The sequence below is a fragment of the Anabrus simplex genome, chromosome 5 (genome assembly GCF_040414725.1).
Source record: "Anabrus simplex isolate iqAnaSimp1 chromosome 5, ASM4041472v1, whole genome shotgun sequence".
In the NCBI taxonomy this organism is placed as follows: Eukaryota; Metazoa; Arthropoda; class Insecta; order Orthoptera; family Tettigoniidae; genus Anabrus; species Anabrus simplex.
Window position 1 is genome coordinate 45,985,918 of NC_090269.1, and position 13,573 is coordinate 45,999,490.

At 39.7% G+C, this 13,573-nt stretch overlaps 2 protein-coding genes across 4 annotated transcripts in view; one reads left to right on the forward strand and one right to left on the reverse strand.

The window, feature by feature from the left end:
* Prosbeta7 (proteasome subunit beta type-4) overlaps nucleotides 1-5,733 on the reverse strand; it is a 52,693-nt gene extending 46,960 nt beyond the window's left edge. Inside the window, exons 1-2 of the mRNA XM_067147953.2 lie at nucleotides 5,530-5,733; nucleotides 5,189-5,395 (exon numbers count right to left, since the gene is read on the reverse strand). Coding sequence (XP_067004054.2) covers nucleotides 5,189-5,395; nucleotides 5,530-5,660 — 338 coding nt within the window. The 5' untranslated portion in view covers nucleotides 5,661-5,733. The remainder of the gene's footprint in view (nucleotides 1-5,188; nucleotides 5,396-5,529) is intronic.
* Nucleotides 5,734-6,057: 324 nt separating this feature from the next.
* LOC136873727 (presequence protease, mitochondrial) overlaps nucleotides 6,058-13,573 on the forward strand; it is a 111,970-nt gene continuing 104,454 nt past the window's right edge. For 2 of the 3 annotated variants that reach the window (XM_067146876.2, XM_067146877.2), the window contains exon 1: nucleotides 6,058-6,219. Coding sequence is in view for 1 of the 3 variants with exons in the window: in XM_067146875.2 (XP_067002976.2) it covers nucleotides 6,402-9,506 (3,105 nt within the window). In the remaining 2 variants the exon portion in view is untranslated. Of the gene's footprint in view, nucleotides 6,220-6,353; nucleotides 9,754-13,573 lie in introns of those variants that run through there. The other variant, XM_067146875.2, reaches the window with a different exon arrangement.

Consider the following 13,573-nt stretch of genomic DNA (forward strand, 5'->3'; position numbering starts at 1 on the left):
CCAATTAGCCCAGCTGTAGAAATTTAAGATATAGGAACATTGTAAATTAAGTCACTTTTATTCTTTTTCAGATCAAATGTGAAAAGATACCATACAGAAATACTGCGATGCATTTGACATGAGTACACAAAGCAGTGTCATCGCATCTTTTCTACCAGTCTACTGTGTACAGCGACCAACAACAATTTTCTATAGACCTGTGCACTGCAATGGTGGGAGCTAATATCCCCCTGCATAAACTGGAGCATCTTCAAACTTCAACAAGCTGCCGGGAGCAATCACCGAGTTGGAGAAGAGTGGCTTTCCCCTGGTGGAGTCATTTAGGGTTGTGTAAGAGGTCAGGAGAAGTTGTGACGGAACCTCTGGGAAGGTAGCCGCTCGCTGTCAGAAAAAAGTTCCATGAGAGTCCTGCAGCAGAATCCATGATGGAAAGTGACGGTAAAAATAGCCAGGGTGCTATGAGGTGAGGTAAATGAAGCAGTTGAACTAAAGCAAGATGAAGTGGCTTCATTGAAGTTTTGTCCAATCACTTCCTGTGATGTTGAGAGATCTTTCTCTGAGTACACAACATTCTGCCCGACAGAACAACAAGATTGTTACCGGAAAACATTGAAAAGTTGCTTGTTGTTAATTCCTTTCATAGTAACTGAGTCTGTTATTAAATTATTAGTATTTTTTTCATGCCTATTTTAAATGTTAGTGCCTGTTTACATGCCTATTTTGGCTAATTTAAGAGCCTATATGCCTTCCTATTCTAACTGTTTTTAGTGCCTATAACTAGACTGTACGGCCTGACGTCGCAACTATAGCCTGTACCTTGACTTTCTCTGGTTATACTGACAGCTTAAAAGAGACCATGAAGGCATCCATGGTAATTTCGTTGCAGTAGTGGTAGTTTTGCCACTTGTAATAAGAGTGTGATCCCTCTATAGCTGTCATACATTTTTTTCCTTCTTAAAGGCTGGTATTATTATTCCCTTTCTCCTGTCTTTTGACACACATTTCTCTTTCCATACACACTTTTTTGCTTTACGTCGCACCAACACAGATAGGTCTCTCCAGTCGTTCCACTCATGACTGAGTATCGTGACCCAAGGACTTTGTTGTTTCTTTTATAAGCTGATACCATTCTGTATGTACGTGCGTCTTCCGGACAGTAACTCTCCATGGTAAGTCCATAATCTTTCTTACTTGATCAACCCATCTTTTTTGCGACCCGTCCTTGTGTCCTTGTGCCAGAAACTTTTCCTTGGACAATTAATTTTTCCAGGTTGTCATCCTCTTTTCTCATAATGTGACCGAAGAATTGCAGGATTCTCTGGTACACAACTTGGCATAAACTTTCTTGTATTCCAATTTTCCAGATGACATTCGATCTGTGGTGTTGTGAATGTAAGGCAAGTAGGCAGTTCCCTTCACTTCTTCCTTCTGTGAGCTTTGCTTGGTCGTTTCTCTGGGATGCAGGGCTCTATGAATCTGCAAATCGCTGTAACCATTACCCTTGAATGTGACTTTGAGCGTGTCAATCTCCACCTGGATATTTGATGGCTCACAAATTCGTCTCGCCCTCTTGGCGAGTGTCATGAGAATGCCTTGTTTTTGTGATGGATGGTGGTGAGAATCTGCATGAAGATAGCGATTTGTGAGGGTAGGCTTGCGATAGACGGTATGCCCTAAGGAGTCATCCAGTTTCTTTCTTACTAGAAAGCCAAGAAAGGAAGGCTTTTGTTCGACTCTATCTCCATAGTGAATTTTATTGAAGGATGTTGCTGATTTAGGTGGTTTAGAAATAGATGAAGTTTCTCAGGACCTTCTGTCCAGACCACAAATGCATTATCAACATATCTCCACCATATCATAGGTTTGACGGGTATCACAAGAAATAGCTGGAAGTCATGCAGTGGTAAAATAGCTTAGTAATGTCCTCAGGGAACAGGTGTTCAATGAGAGACATGACCGAGTCAATCGACACCTTAGTGAACAAGGACTCCACATCGAAACTCACTGAAGTGCATTAGGTTGAAGGGTTATGGTTGACAGCCTGTTGAAGAAATACCGAGAGACCCTGACGTATGATTCGGTACGTCCTATGTGTGGCTGAAGCAATTTGCTTAGGTAGCCAGAGCATACGTAGGAGAACCTATCGCACTAACAATAGGTCTGAGGGGAAAATTTTTTTATGGGCCTTAGGCAGTCCATATAATCTAGGTGGCACTGCATCCCCCCCAGGGACAGATGTTTAGCCTCCTCTTTTGGAATTGAAGATTGCCTTAAGAGCTTCACGGTGGCGCTGGAAACAGTATTTCACACCAATTGTAACATACGGATTAGAAACGCTGGTAACTAATAACTAATAATAGACAAGATAGTAAGATCCAAGCAGTAGAAATGAAATTTTTAAGAACATCGGTTAAAAAAGAAGAGATACAATTCAAAATATTAAAATCAGAGAAGAGCTAAATATAGAACCGTTAGTACAGAAGATACAGAAAGCAAGACTGAGATGGTTCGGACATATAAAAAGAATGGGAAAGGAACGGGTAGCAAGAAGGGAATTGGAAAGAGAAGTTAAGGGAAAAAGACTAGTTGGAAGACTGAGAAGAAGGTGAATAGATCAGATTTGGAAGGACATTAGAGAAGGTGGATTGGATGTGGCGGAAGTAACGGAGCAAGAAAAGTGGAAGGACAGGAAGGAGTGGAGGAGGCTTGTTAAGCACACCCGGACGACTGGAGTGGGACATTGATGATGATGATTGTATAAATTCTTCCCAGGTAGGGTCTACACTTTTCTGAGAAACAAATTAACCTATGTAGATATAATGTTTGCTGTGCGATATACAGGGCTTGTATCTAGATGAGATATGATGAATTAATATGTCAATTAAATTCTTCCCAGGTAGGGTCTACACTTTTCTGAGAAACAACTGAACCTATGTAGATATAATGTTTGTTGTGCGATATACAGGGCTTGTATCTAGATGAGATATGAATTACATGTCAATGATATTTTTGTGTGAGGATGCATTCATTTTTCTAAATGACTATACATTCTTTGTTGAGGTACTGTATATATAGATATATAGTGATATAGATCAGTTTCTGTGTATGTAGAAAGCGCTTTTTTTTTTTCTATTTTCTTTACGTCGCACCGACACAGATAGGTCTTATGGCGACGATGGGACAGGATAGGCCTACAAATGGGAAGGAAGCGGCCGTGACCTTAATTAAGGTACAGCCCCAGTATTTGCCTGGTGTGAAAATGGGAAACCACGGAAAACCATCTTCAGGGCTGCTGACAGTGGGACTCGAACCCACTATCTCCCGGATGCGAGCTCACAGCTGCGCGCTCCTAACCGCACGGCCAACTCGCCCGCTGAAACGCTTTTTTTATAGGGTGCCTATATTCATGGACATGAGTTTGAAATTACAGCCCAATATGTCCGTACAGTCAGAACTAGTGCTGCGAATAGGAGGCGGCCCTCAGGTTGAAGCTTGTTGTTTAAAGGGGCCTAACATCTAGGTCATCGGCCCATAATGGCACAAAATGAGATGAAGTGTAAGGACAATTAAAAATCCATAATCCTCCACTGACCAGAATTCAAAACGTGAGGACGAAGAATGGATGGATATGAAGTCAAAACAATCAGTGGATCCGACCCGCGGTACTAATCAAAAGTAGCGTACACTTGCGGTATTCCACAAATTATGGCACTACTCACAGGTAATGTAATGCGCACATGTAACACAGACCTATGGTGTTTCATACATTGTGTCGCTATTTACAGGCAATGTAAACCTATGGTGTTCTTCACACAAGTGGCCTAACCACAGGGACTTGCACTATCTCGTGGTGTTCCTCACATAGTGCGTACTAATCATGGGCAAGACAGAACCATGGTGTCGCTCATATAGTGGTACGAATCACAGGTACTGTAAAATGCATCCTGAGCACACACTGTCGCTACTAATCACAAACCTATTGTGTACCTAACATAGTGGTACTACGCGCAAGTAAAAGCTACCCATGGTGTTCCCTGCGTGGTGGTACTAATTACAAGTAGTATCACGGTTCTAATTTGATCACCCCCATGGTCGCCCCTTTTAGTCGCCTCTTACAACAGGCAGGAGATACCGTGGGTGTATTCTTTGACTGTGTCCCCCACCCACAAGGGGTTGCGTGTTTGGTCTACGAGAGGTATTTTATTTCCCTCAAGTATGCCGGCAAGCCCGGGCAAAAATTCAGAACAGGTTACATTTTCCAGCGCACGCATCTAGGCGCGATTGCACTGTCGTTTGTTTCTCTCTCGCTTGCGTCTCACGATGGGCTTGATCGTGTGGTGGACAGAGCTGCCAACTGTTCATATAAAGAACTAGTCCTAGTGCAGCGGCGCTACTTTTGAATTTACGAATCTCGTGACAACGCCATTGGTCTGGATTGGTTAGGCCATTGGTCTGGATCAGGCAAAGCTTACGCCCCCAGGTTAGAAGCCGCGAAGCGGCCCTAAACCTCTAGTAACCCGTGGGGCACCTCCATCGGTCTGGACAGTTGTGTATTTCTTGTGCGTGGGTTGGTAACGGAATTCATATACTTCATTGCTACAAGTGACGTCATATCCCATTGTGTCTCACCCAATGGAAATGCTGGAACGTATTTAGGCGATGGACTACGGCTTGTGATAAATTGTATTAGGTTATAAAAGCAAAATTAAATCTGGGGGACAGCGGGTGGGATCTTAACTGTCGCAGTGAACACATCTCTCCTCTACAAGGTATCCGCCATCTGGGACGCGCCACGTGGGAATATCAGCTCTCCCCCTGCTACGCCAGCGCAGTAGGTTTGTGATGACCTCAGGTTAACCTCCAAAGCTCCGTAACTCCGTTGCCTCTGTCGGCAGTACCAGAGATCACTGGAGGAGGGCTGTAATCGTATTATCCGATTCAATCAACTGGAGGTCCACCTCCTCTTCACAGCGCTAGTTGGTACCAGTCACCAAGAACTTACTTACATCCTCAATGACAAAATTAACATTTAACAGCGGTTCCTGCACTGGTGAGGGTTATGTTAAGTTTTACCAATACAAAATTTGGCATAAGAAACGTTTACCAATGACTCGGAAAATTGTAATATCAGTTTCGATTATGGTAAGAAAACAGGGAATTTGCCCACTCTATATAAAGTACTACTTACACCTTCTGTTGAATTATATCCTTCAGGTATTGGTAATCTGCATAATCTCCTCCAGCGCCAAGGATGATGTTGTCGTTTACTTTCATCACCCGTGATATGTCTCGGAAACGTGCCAGAGATCCATAGGATCCCAGAACGTCAGCAGCTATCACAACTCCACCATCAAACTTGACGCCCAAAACGGATGTTCCTGTCGTGACAGGTGTTCTACAGAAACAAATACATTCATCGGTAAAATCTGCTGTTATGAAGAAGAATAACACAACAACTACCTATAATGGAAAAATGACTTGAAACTGCAGACTTAACCTATACCAGTTTTACATATTACGTTTTCTTACTGTGTTCTTTTAGCACCATAGTTGTCAGGTATAACTACTTTTCCTGGAAAATTGTAAAGTGCTTGAGGAGAAGGTCCATTACTCCAAAAAGGAGAAGAGAAAATTGATTCTGTCCCACAACTTCCTGCCATGATGTGCAACTTTTAAGCTGAGATACACAGTACACACAGAAGCTCTTTGAACACAACACAACACATCGAAAATCAAAATACTGTTGACTAAGAGTCAAAGAGGATAGAATAGAGAGCGTTCCAATATGTGCACCCAAAGAATATTTATGTGCAATGATGGTTAAGGTATAAACCACAAAAATCAAATCAAATCTAATCAAAATCTAAAACATACACAAATTATGAAAAAATAGTGAAATTTAGAATACGTAAAATTATATATATTCTCATATATGTGTATAATATTAAATAATAATTTCGACGTAATACATAGCACTCTTTCACTTCACTTTAATTCATTATTATTCTTTGTATGAATAATTATTCCATGAAAGATCCCCTGGCGAGCATCAAAGAGAATAAGTAGGCGAGCATGTAGTGCCAGTGCGGAAAAGTATTATTTGTGATATGCTTGCATTGTTAGGTTAGATTAGAATTTAACTTGTTCTTGTATGTTTCCGAAATGTAAGGCAACTGTTTGGGAGAAAGATTTATATTGCAGTCCAGTTATTCTTTTAAGGTGAGTATTTCCTGATTAAATACATGATCTGTATTGTAGTTTTCATTGGCATCAAGCATTGCTGGTAGGCCTGCAACTTGTCAAATTATTGGTACTCTGATTTTAAGGAGAATCTCTCTCCTAATCTCTTTCAGATTTGTGGTAGAATTACTGCTCGACTGACATCAGTTAATCTCTTCAAAATGTGGAAACTATCCCATTCTCCGGTAATGAGGTGCAGAAGGACTCCCTCCGTAATCAGTAAACATTTAGTCCACATTCTTAGGAGCTCGTCGACATCGAAGTTAACACCGTTGGTTGAACCCAAAGAGTCCGTTGAAATTAGTAGTACTGACTTTCATAAAACTCAAAAACTGAATGTGGGTAATGAGTTGGAAGGCTTTGTTGTAGAGCAAGTTTCTGAGGTTCCTGAATTTCATCTTACAGCAGCACGATTGAAGCACCTCGCTACTGGAGCCGAGTACTTGCACATTTACCGTGATGACTCTAATAATGCGTTTTCAGTTGGCTTCAGAACAACTCCTCAAGACTCTACAGGTTTGCCACACATATTGGAACATACAACTCTGTGTGGTAGTCTGCGATATCCTTGTCGTGATCCATTTTTCAAGATGTTAAACCGCTCCATGGCAACATTTATGAATGCTATGACAGGACCTGATTATACAATATACCCTTTTTCTACCCAGAATCCGCAGGACTATAATAATCTTATGTCTGTGTATCTTGATGCTGTATTCAAACCTCAGTTAAGAGAATCTGATTTTCGACAAGAAGGGTGGCGTCTTGAACACGAAGATGTGAATGATCCAAACTCGCCTATCATTTTTAAAGGTGTGGTATATAATGAAATGAAAGGTGTATTTTCTGATAATCAGTCATTGTTTGGTCAGCAGTTGCTGAACAGTTTACTACCTGGTCATACTTATGGGCATGTTTCTGGTGGAGATCCTGCTGTGATACCTAAACTGACGTATGAAGATTTGAAAGCTTTTCATGCCAAATTTTACAATCCTAGTAACAGTAGATTTTATTCTTATGGAAATTTTCCTCTGGCAGATCATTTAATATATATAAATCAGAATTACCTGAGTAATTTCAACCCTGCGTTACTTGAATCAGGAAAAGATACTGCAGTTCCTCCAGAAATTCGTTGGACCTCAGAGTGTCGTAAGCACATAGCATGCCGGTTTGATCCCCTTGCAGCTAATCCTCAGAAGCAGTCAACGCTTGCAATAAGTCAGTTGTGTACAGGTATTACAGATATCCAAGGTACATTTGAACTTCAAGTCTTAAGTGAGCTTCTTGTTCGAGGACCAAACTCTGCATTCTACAAAACTCTGGTAGAACCGAACATTGGTGCTGGGTTTGCTCCCATAACAGGATACGAATCTCAGACGAGAGATACTTTTTTTACTGTTGGGCTGCAAGGTCTTAATCCAGTTGACTTTGATCGTGTAATTGAGATATATAATTCTACGATTGATTCTGTAATTGAGAAAGGGTTTGAAAAAGAACATATTGAAGCAATCCTGCATGGTATCGAACTGTCTGTAAGACACCAGTCTGCAGACTTTGGTCTTGGTCTTTTGTTTGGAATCACACCACTATGGAATCATGATGGGGACATTATTCAGGCTCTTCATGCTAATAATCAAGTATCCCAGCTCCGTCGTAACATGAAGGAAAACCCTAAGTACTTACAACAACTAGTTGAAAAGTATTTTAAAGGCAATCCTCATAAATTAACACTTTCCATGTCACCTGAAGAAGATTATGATGAGAAACAAAGTCAGGCACAAAAACTACTATTACAATCAAAACTTTCAAATTTAAGTGAAGATGATCGGAGGAAACTATTTGTACAGGGTAAGGAACTATTGGATGAACAACAGAAAGTACAGGATACTTCTTGTCTTCCTACACTCCATATTGATGATTTGAAGAAGGAAATTGACCAAACTCCTCTCCGTGATTCTGTCCATGGGCAAATTCCTGTTCAGGTTTGTATGCAACCTACAAACGGTATTACATATTTTAGAGGCATAATAAACACTAGTGCAGCAAATGAAGATTTGAAATTGTTGATACCTTTATTTAATCGTGTTGTAGCTAAGATGGGCACTAAGAAGCGGGATTATCGTGCAATGGATCAATTGATTCAACTTAAAACTGGTGGTGTTGGCTTTAGCATACACTATACAGAAGACACAGAAGATATCTCTCTTTTGGAAGAAGGTATTGCATTTACATCCCATTGTTTGGATAGAAATGTACAAGATATGTTTGGTGTGTTTACTGAACTCTTCAGTGATGTTACTTTAAATGACCTTAAGAGGTTTGAGACTTTGGTTCGTATGTCTGCAGCGCAACTTGTGAATGGCATTACAGATAGTGGTCATCATTATGCTGTGTCATGTGCTGGAGGTTTGGTTAGTAGTTCTCTGCGGCAAAAAGAAATGGCTGGTGGACTAAGTCATGTTGGCAAGATGAGAGAGATTGCTCAAATGTCTGACCTTTCACCTGTGTTGAATCAGATGCAGGAAATTGCTTCCTTGGTACTTAATAAGAAACACATGAGATGTGCCATAAATTTGTCACACGAGAATGAGGCAGACATTTTGAAGAAGATTGAAGTGTTTTTCAGTTCTTTACCTGGTTCAGTTGAAAAATCCTTCATTCAGACCAAAGTTGCTGGCAAAGTTTCTGTGCCTGCTGCTGTTCATCACGTACTTCCCATCCCAGTGAACTTCACTGCTAAATCTTTATGTGCAGTGTCTTATCGTCACCCTGACTTTGCTCCTCTTCGAATTCTGGCACGTTTACTATCCTCTAAATATCTCCATCCTTTGGTGCGAGAGAAGGGTGGAGCTTATGGTGCTGGTGCAAATGTTTCTGCTTCAGGTGTTTTTAATTTCTACTCCTACCGTGATCCAGGATCCACTGCTACGTTTGACGTATATGATGGTTCTGAAGCATGGGTAGCAAAGAACTCATTCACTAAACAGGACATTGAAGAAGCAAAGCTAGGTGTGTTTCAACATGTGGATGCACCTGTTCCTCCAGGGTCTAAGGGGTTGACTCGATTCTTGTATGGCATCGATGATGTACTGCTCCAAAAGCAACGCGAAGCTCTCATGGCTGTGACTAGAGATGATATTTTACGAGTTGCACATCAGTATCTGAGTGAGAAAGCTAAGTGTGGTCGAGCTCTTATTGGGCCTGAAAATAAGGAGCTGGTATCTTCAAGGACTAATGAAAACTGGGAAGTTATCATACAAGAGTGATTTTTATACTCCTGTTCCTCAAATGCGTTCATTGACGTATAAACTTCCCTGTAAACTGTATAAACTGTTAATAGTAACAACGTATTTTGTTTCTGTTAATATGCGACTGATGTAATATAGTATCCATTTTTGACTAGTTGTATTGCAAGAGTATTTTTGTCCTTGTATATCTAAATGTAAATTTCTTCATTGTAATAAAGTATTTGTGAAGATGTCGTGTATGTCAATAAAATGCTTATCAGTTTAATTTCTTTACAGAATCTTGCTCTTTTTTTTCCCCCCAGTGTTCAAACTTTACACCTCACATTGCTAACTTAGCATCCCATTCTGTTTTTGATTAATGAGGATAAATAAAAGTCATTTGTTATCCTTGAGTGTTTTTCCTTATGGCATGTTTGAAACAGCTTCCACATTGAAGTCAGGAGGGGTTAGGTTTTCACTTGAAAGATAATTTCTATTCTGACATTTTACATGTTTTATCTGCATAAAACTAAACTGTGAAAAAGTACAAAGATGTGTGATCACTTCCATTATATAAATTATTTTATTGTTTTGAAATCTGACTTGTTGGATGTAAATCAGTGATTGCTGAATCATGCTGGACATTGAACCACATGTATTTAATGCATAATGACATTTACTTTATGTAACATGGTGATAGGTCTAAATGCAGAGGCAAAGGCTTCTTCATACCTACACAACAAAACCCATTTCAAACAGAGAATGAAATGGATGGAAGGGTGCTTTCACTCTTTATGTAAGTACCTTGTAGGCCTAGTTCTAAAACAGATGAGAAACTTGGTATAAATACAATACCGTTATATCTGTTTACTTGTACCAGACAGGGACAACTTTCAATCCTACCCGACTTCTTTCTGGATAGTTGCTTTCCTTTTAATATTCCTTTATTCTTGTTACCATATTTTGCTATTTGTACAAATTGCAGATAATCTTTCTATACCTGATTCTGGTCATCTGCAGAATCTCAAGAATATGAATTAGTTAAAATTATTTAATATTTTTCCCAGAGTGAGCAAGTTGGTCATGTGGTTAGGGTTGCGTAGCTGTAAGCTTGCATTTGGGCGATAGTGGGTTCAGACTTCACTGTCGGCAGCCCTGAAGATGGTTTTCTGAGTTTTCCCATTTTCACATCAGGCAAATGCTGGGGCTGTACCTTAATTAAGGCCACGGTTGCTCCCAGTCCTAGTCCTTTCCTTTCCCATCATAGTCATTAGACCTATCTGTGTTGGTACCACATAAAAATAAAACAAAAAAAAAAAAAAAACAGATTAGCTGTACATGGGATTACAGCAGTTGCACACTTGTCAGCATGTATTGGTTTTGATATAGTCAGATTGCACAAATTCTTGTCTCATATCCTTGCATAGTTTTGCATTTGCAGGTTCTTTCAAAGAAGCTATTAATTTTTTGGTAATAATTATCTTCAATTTCAGGTACCGTACTTCGTTATTACATAGGTCCCTTGATACTGGATCATATTCTAACCTCAAAATTGGCTCTCATCTTTTTTTGCATAAACAGTCTCTTTTATTTCTTTTCCTTGATGCATTTGCACTGGTTTTTCCTGCCTTCTGAATACAGAAGTATCTTTTTGTTTGTGCACCTCACTTATGACTCAACTACACTGAACATCATCTTAACCCCTGCTCTTTTCAGATTCTTTAATCTGTCATAGTAATTTAGACTTCAAATATTCTTATCTGCTATATGCAGTATGTCAGTATTCTATGTTGTGATGATGAGCTTTCTCTTGAGTAATCTTTGTGCAGAAATACAAAAAGAGGATATTTTACTTGGGAGAAAGCCATTATTATTGTACGTCATGCAATTATTCAGAGAGAGGTGCATCATCATTAGTCATTCAGCTTGTTGATGAGCGTCGTGACCACATTTTCTTTGTCATTTCAGTCGCGTCCGTGGTGAGACGTCTCCATCCAGAGTAGTCCCTTTATCTTCGACAAAACCTGCTTATTCCATGGATATCTGAGGTTGCAGGAATGGTTTTATGTATTGATTTATAATGTAGAGCAGGGCATTGCTAGCACGGTGTATTAATGTATTAGTACGATAATTGGAACGATCCCTTATGGACCCTTTTTTGTGAAGAAGGATTATTTCAGATGCGCAGTTGTTCACCAGTTTTCCGCATTGCATTGCATATTGAATTTAAGACACACATGCTGTTCCTCTCCCATCACTTTCAGTATTTCTCCCAGAATACCATCAATATGTGAGGCTTTGTTGTTCTTCAAATAATACTGATCTTGTTTTTCTTCTTTGTCCTGCAAAAAGACTGATTCCATTCTCGATTTCACTGAATGGAAGATCAGGTACCTTCTTGATTGCATTTTTGATTTCACGGAATAGAATATCAGGTTTCTTGTTGGGTCTCGTAGTTATTTTTTGTTCCATGGGGTTATTTGCTTTGCAATACAGGATTTTGCAGTATTGTTTCCATGGGGTTATTTGGTTTGCAATACAGCATTTTTTAGTATTGTTTCCATTGCTCTGTCGCTTTATTCTTATGAGCAATAAGGTTACCTACCATCTTCATCTTCGATCACCCATGTGCATGGTTTGAACTAATTGGTAATGCTGTTTAAAAAGGTTGTATTTGAATAAATTTTTGATGTTGAGGAGTGCCTATACTTGGAAAATACTGCTGTAGTTTTTGTTGATGTCAGCTGCACGGCAGTAGTAACATAGCTATGTGGAGTAACATTGTAATTTTGTTTTGAATCTCTCATCCAGATTTCATCCTCATAAGTTCTGAGGGCTGTTGCCACTGTACATTGAGCCATTTATTAGTTTACCTTTTGATTGATACCTATCCAATTATGGTTGACTCTATAGCTTTGCTGGAGTACAATACTCTGTTCTGAAGAAATGTCATGTGATTCACAAGGGAGGCATCTATGGTGGAACATGAATTAGTCATGGAGATAGTGACCTGACCTTCATGAAACTACATGTAAGGGTGTTGTTGGGTATTCAGCCCAAAGGTTGGTTTGATCCTCTGCAGCTCCACCAACAGCTGTCATAAATAGCCTAGGCATCACTGAAGAGGCATACTAGGGAAATGAGGAGTGAGGTAGTTTCCCGTTGCTTTCCTCAATGTAAGGGTGAAATTTTTATTTTATATATTTTTCATGTAAGGGTGAATGAGAAAAAAAATATCGTTCTGAATTTTTAACCCAGTGCAGATGTTGCAAACTTTGTTAGGAATGTTGCAGAAAATATCAGATGTCAGCCTGTACTAATTGGCAATTTAACTCAATTCAACAGCGTTGTTGAACTTGCCTCCATGCTAAGAGAAATCATGTTGAACAGCTACTGTTCATCTGATTACAGAAGCTGTGCTAAATGAGGTGTAGCCTCTATTTTATACCTTACCTGTAGTATAAAGTATGAGAATAGCTTGAAACTCGTAAAAACTGCTGTATATTCAATAATACTATCGTAAGGCCTTGAGTAATGATTCCAAGTGTCTTGGTTTAATGGCTCCACCCTGAGTGATTTGCACTTCAATTTTTCAGTTGTATTTCTGTTCTAGATGGTACCAACATTTTTTTTTTTTTTTTTTTTCTGCTAGTGGCTTTACGTTGCACTGACACAGGCAAGTCTTACAGCGACAACATCAGTCATTTACTAGTCTGTGCTTCCAGTAGAGAATCTCTGTGTATAGGTGGCATAGAAGAGTAGGAGTTAGAATATTGTTGGATGGACACACAACATATGCCTTATGAGAAGAAAAAAATAGACTGTGCCAGCATTTTTTGTTTTAAAAAATCCATTGACTTGGGCCTTAATTGCCCCTTGATTTTGGGCAGCACATGAAGTAAACTTACTAATCAATCTAACCTGTGACTGAACATGTGGTTGTGCAATTTGGATCACTTAGCTGTTCAGCTTTCTTTTTGGGAGATAGTGGGTTTGGATCCAACGTTCAACAGCCCTGAAGATGGTTTTCAGTGACTTCCCATTTTCAGACCAGCCAGATGATTGGGCTACACCTTAATTATGGCTATGGTTGCTTCCTTCCCACT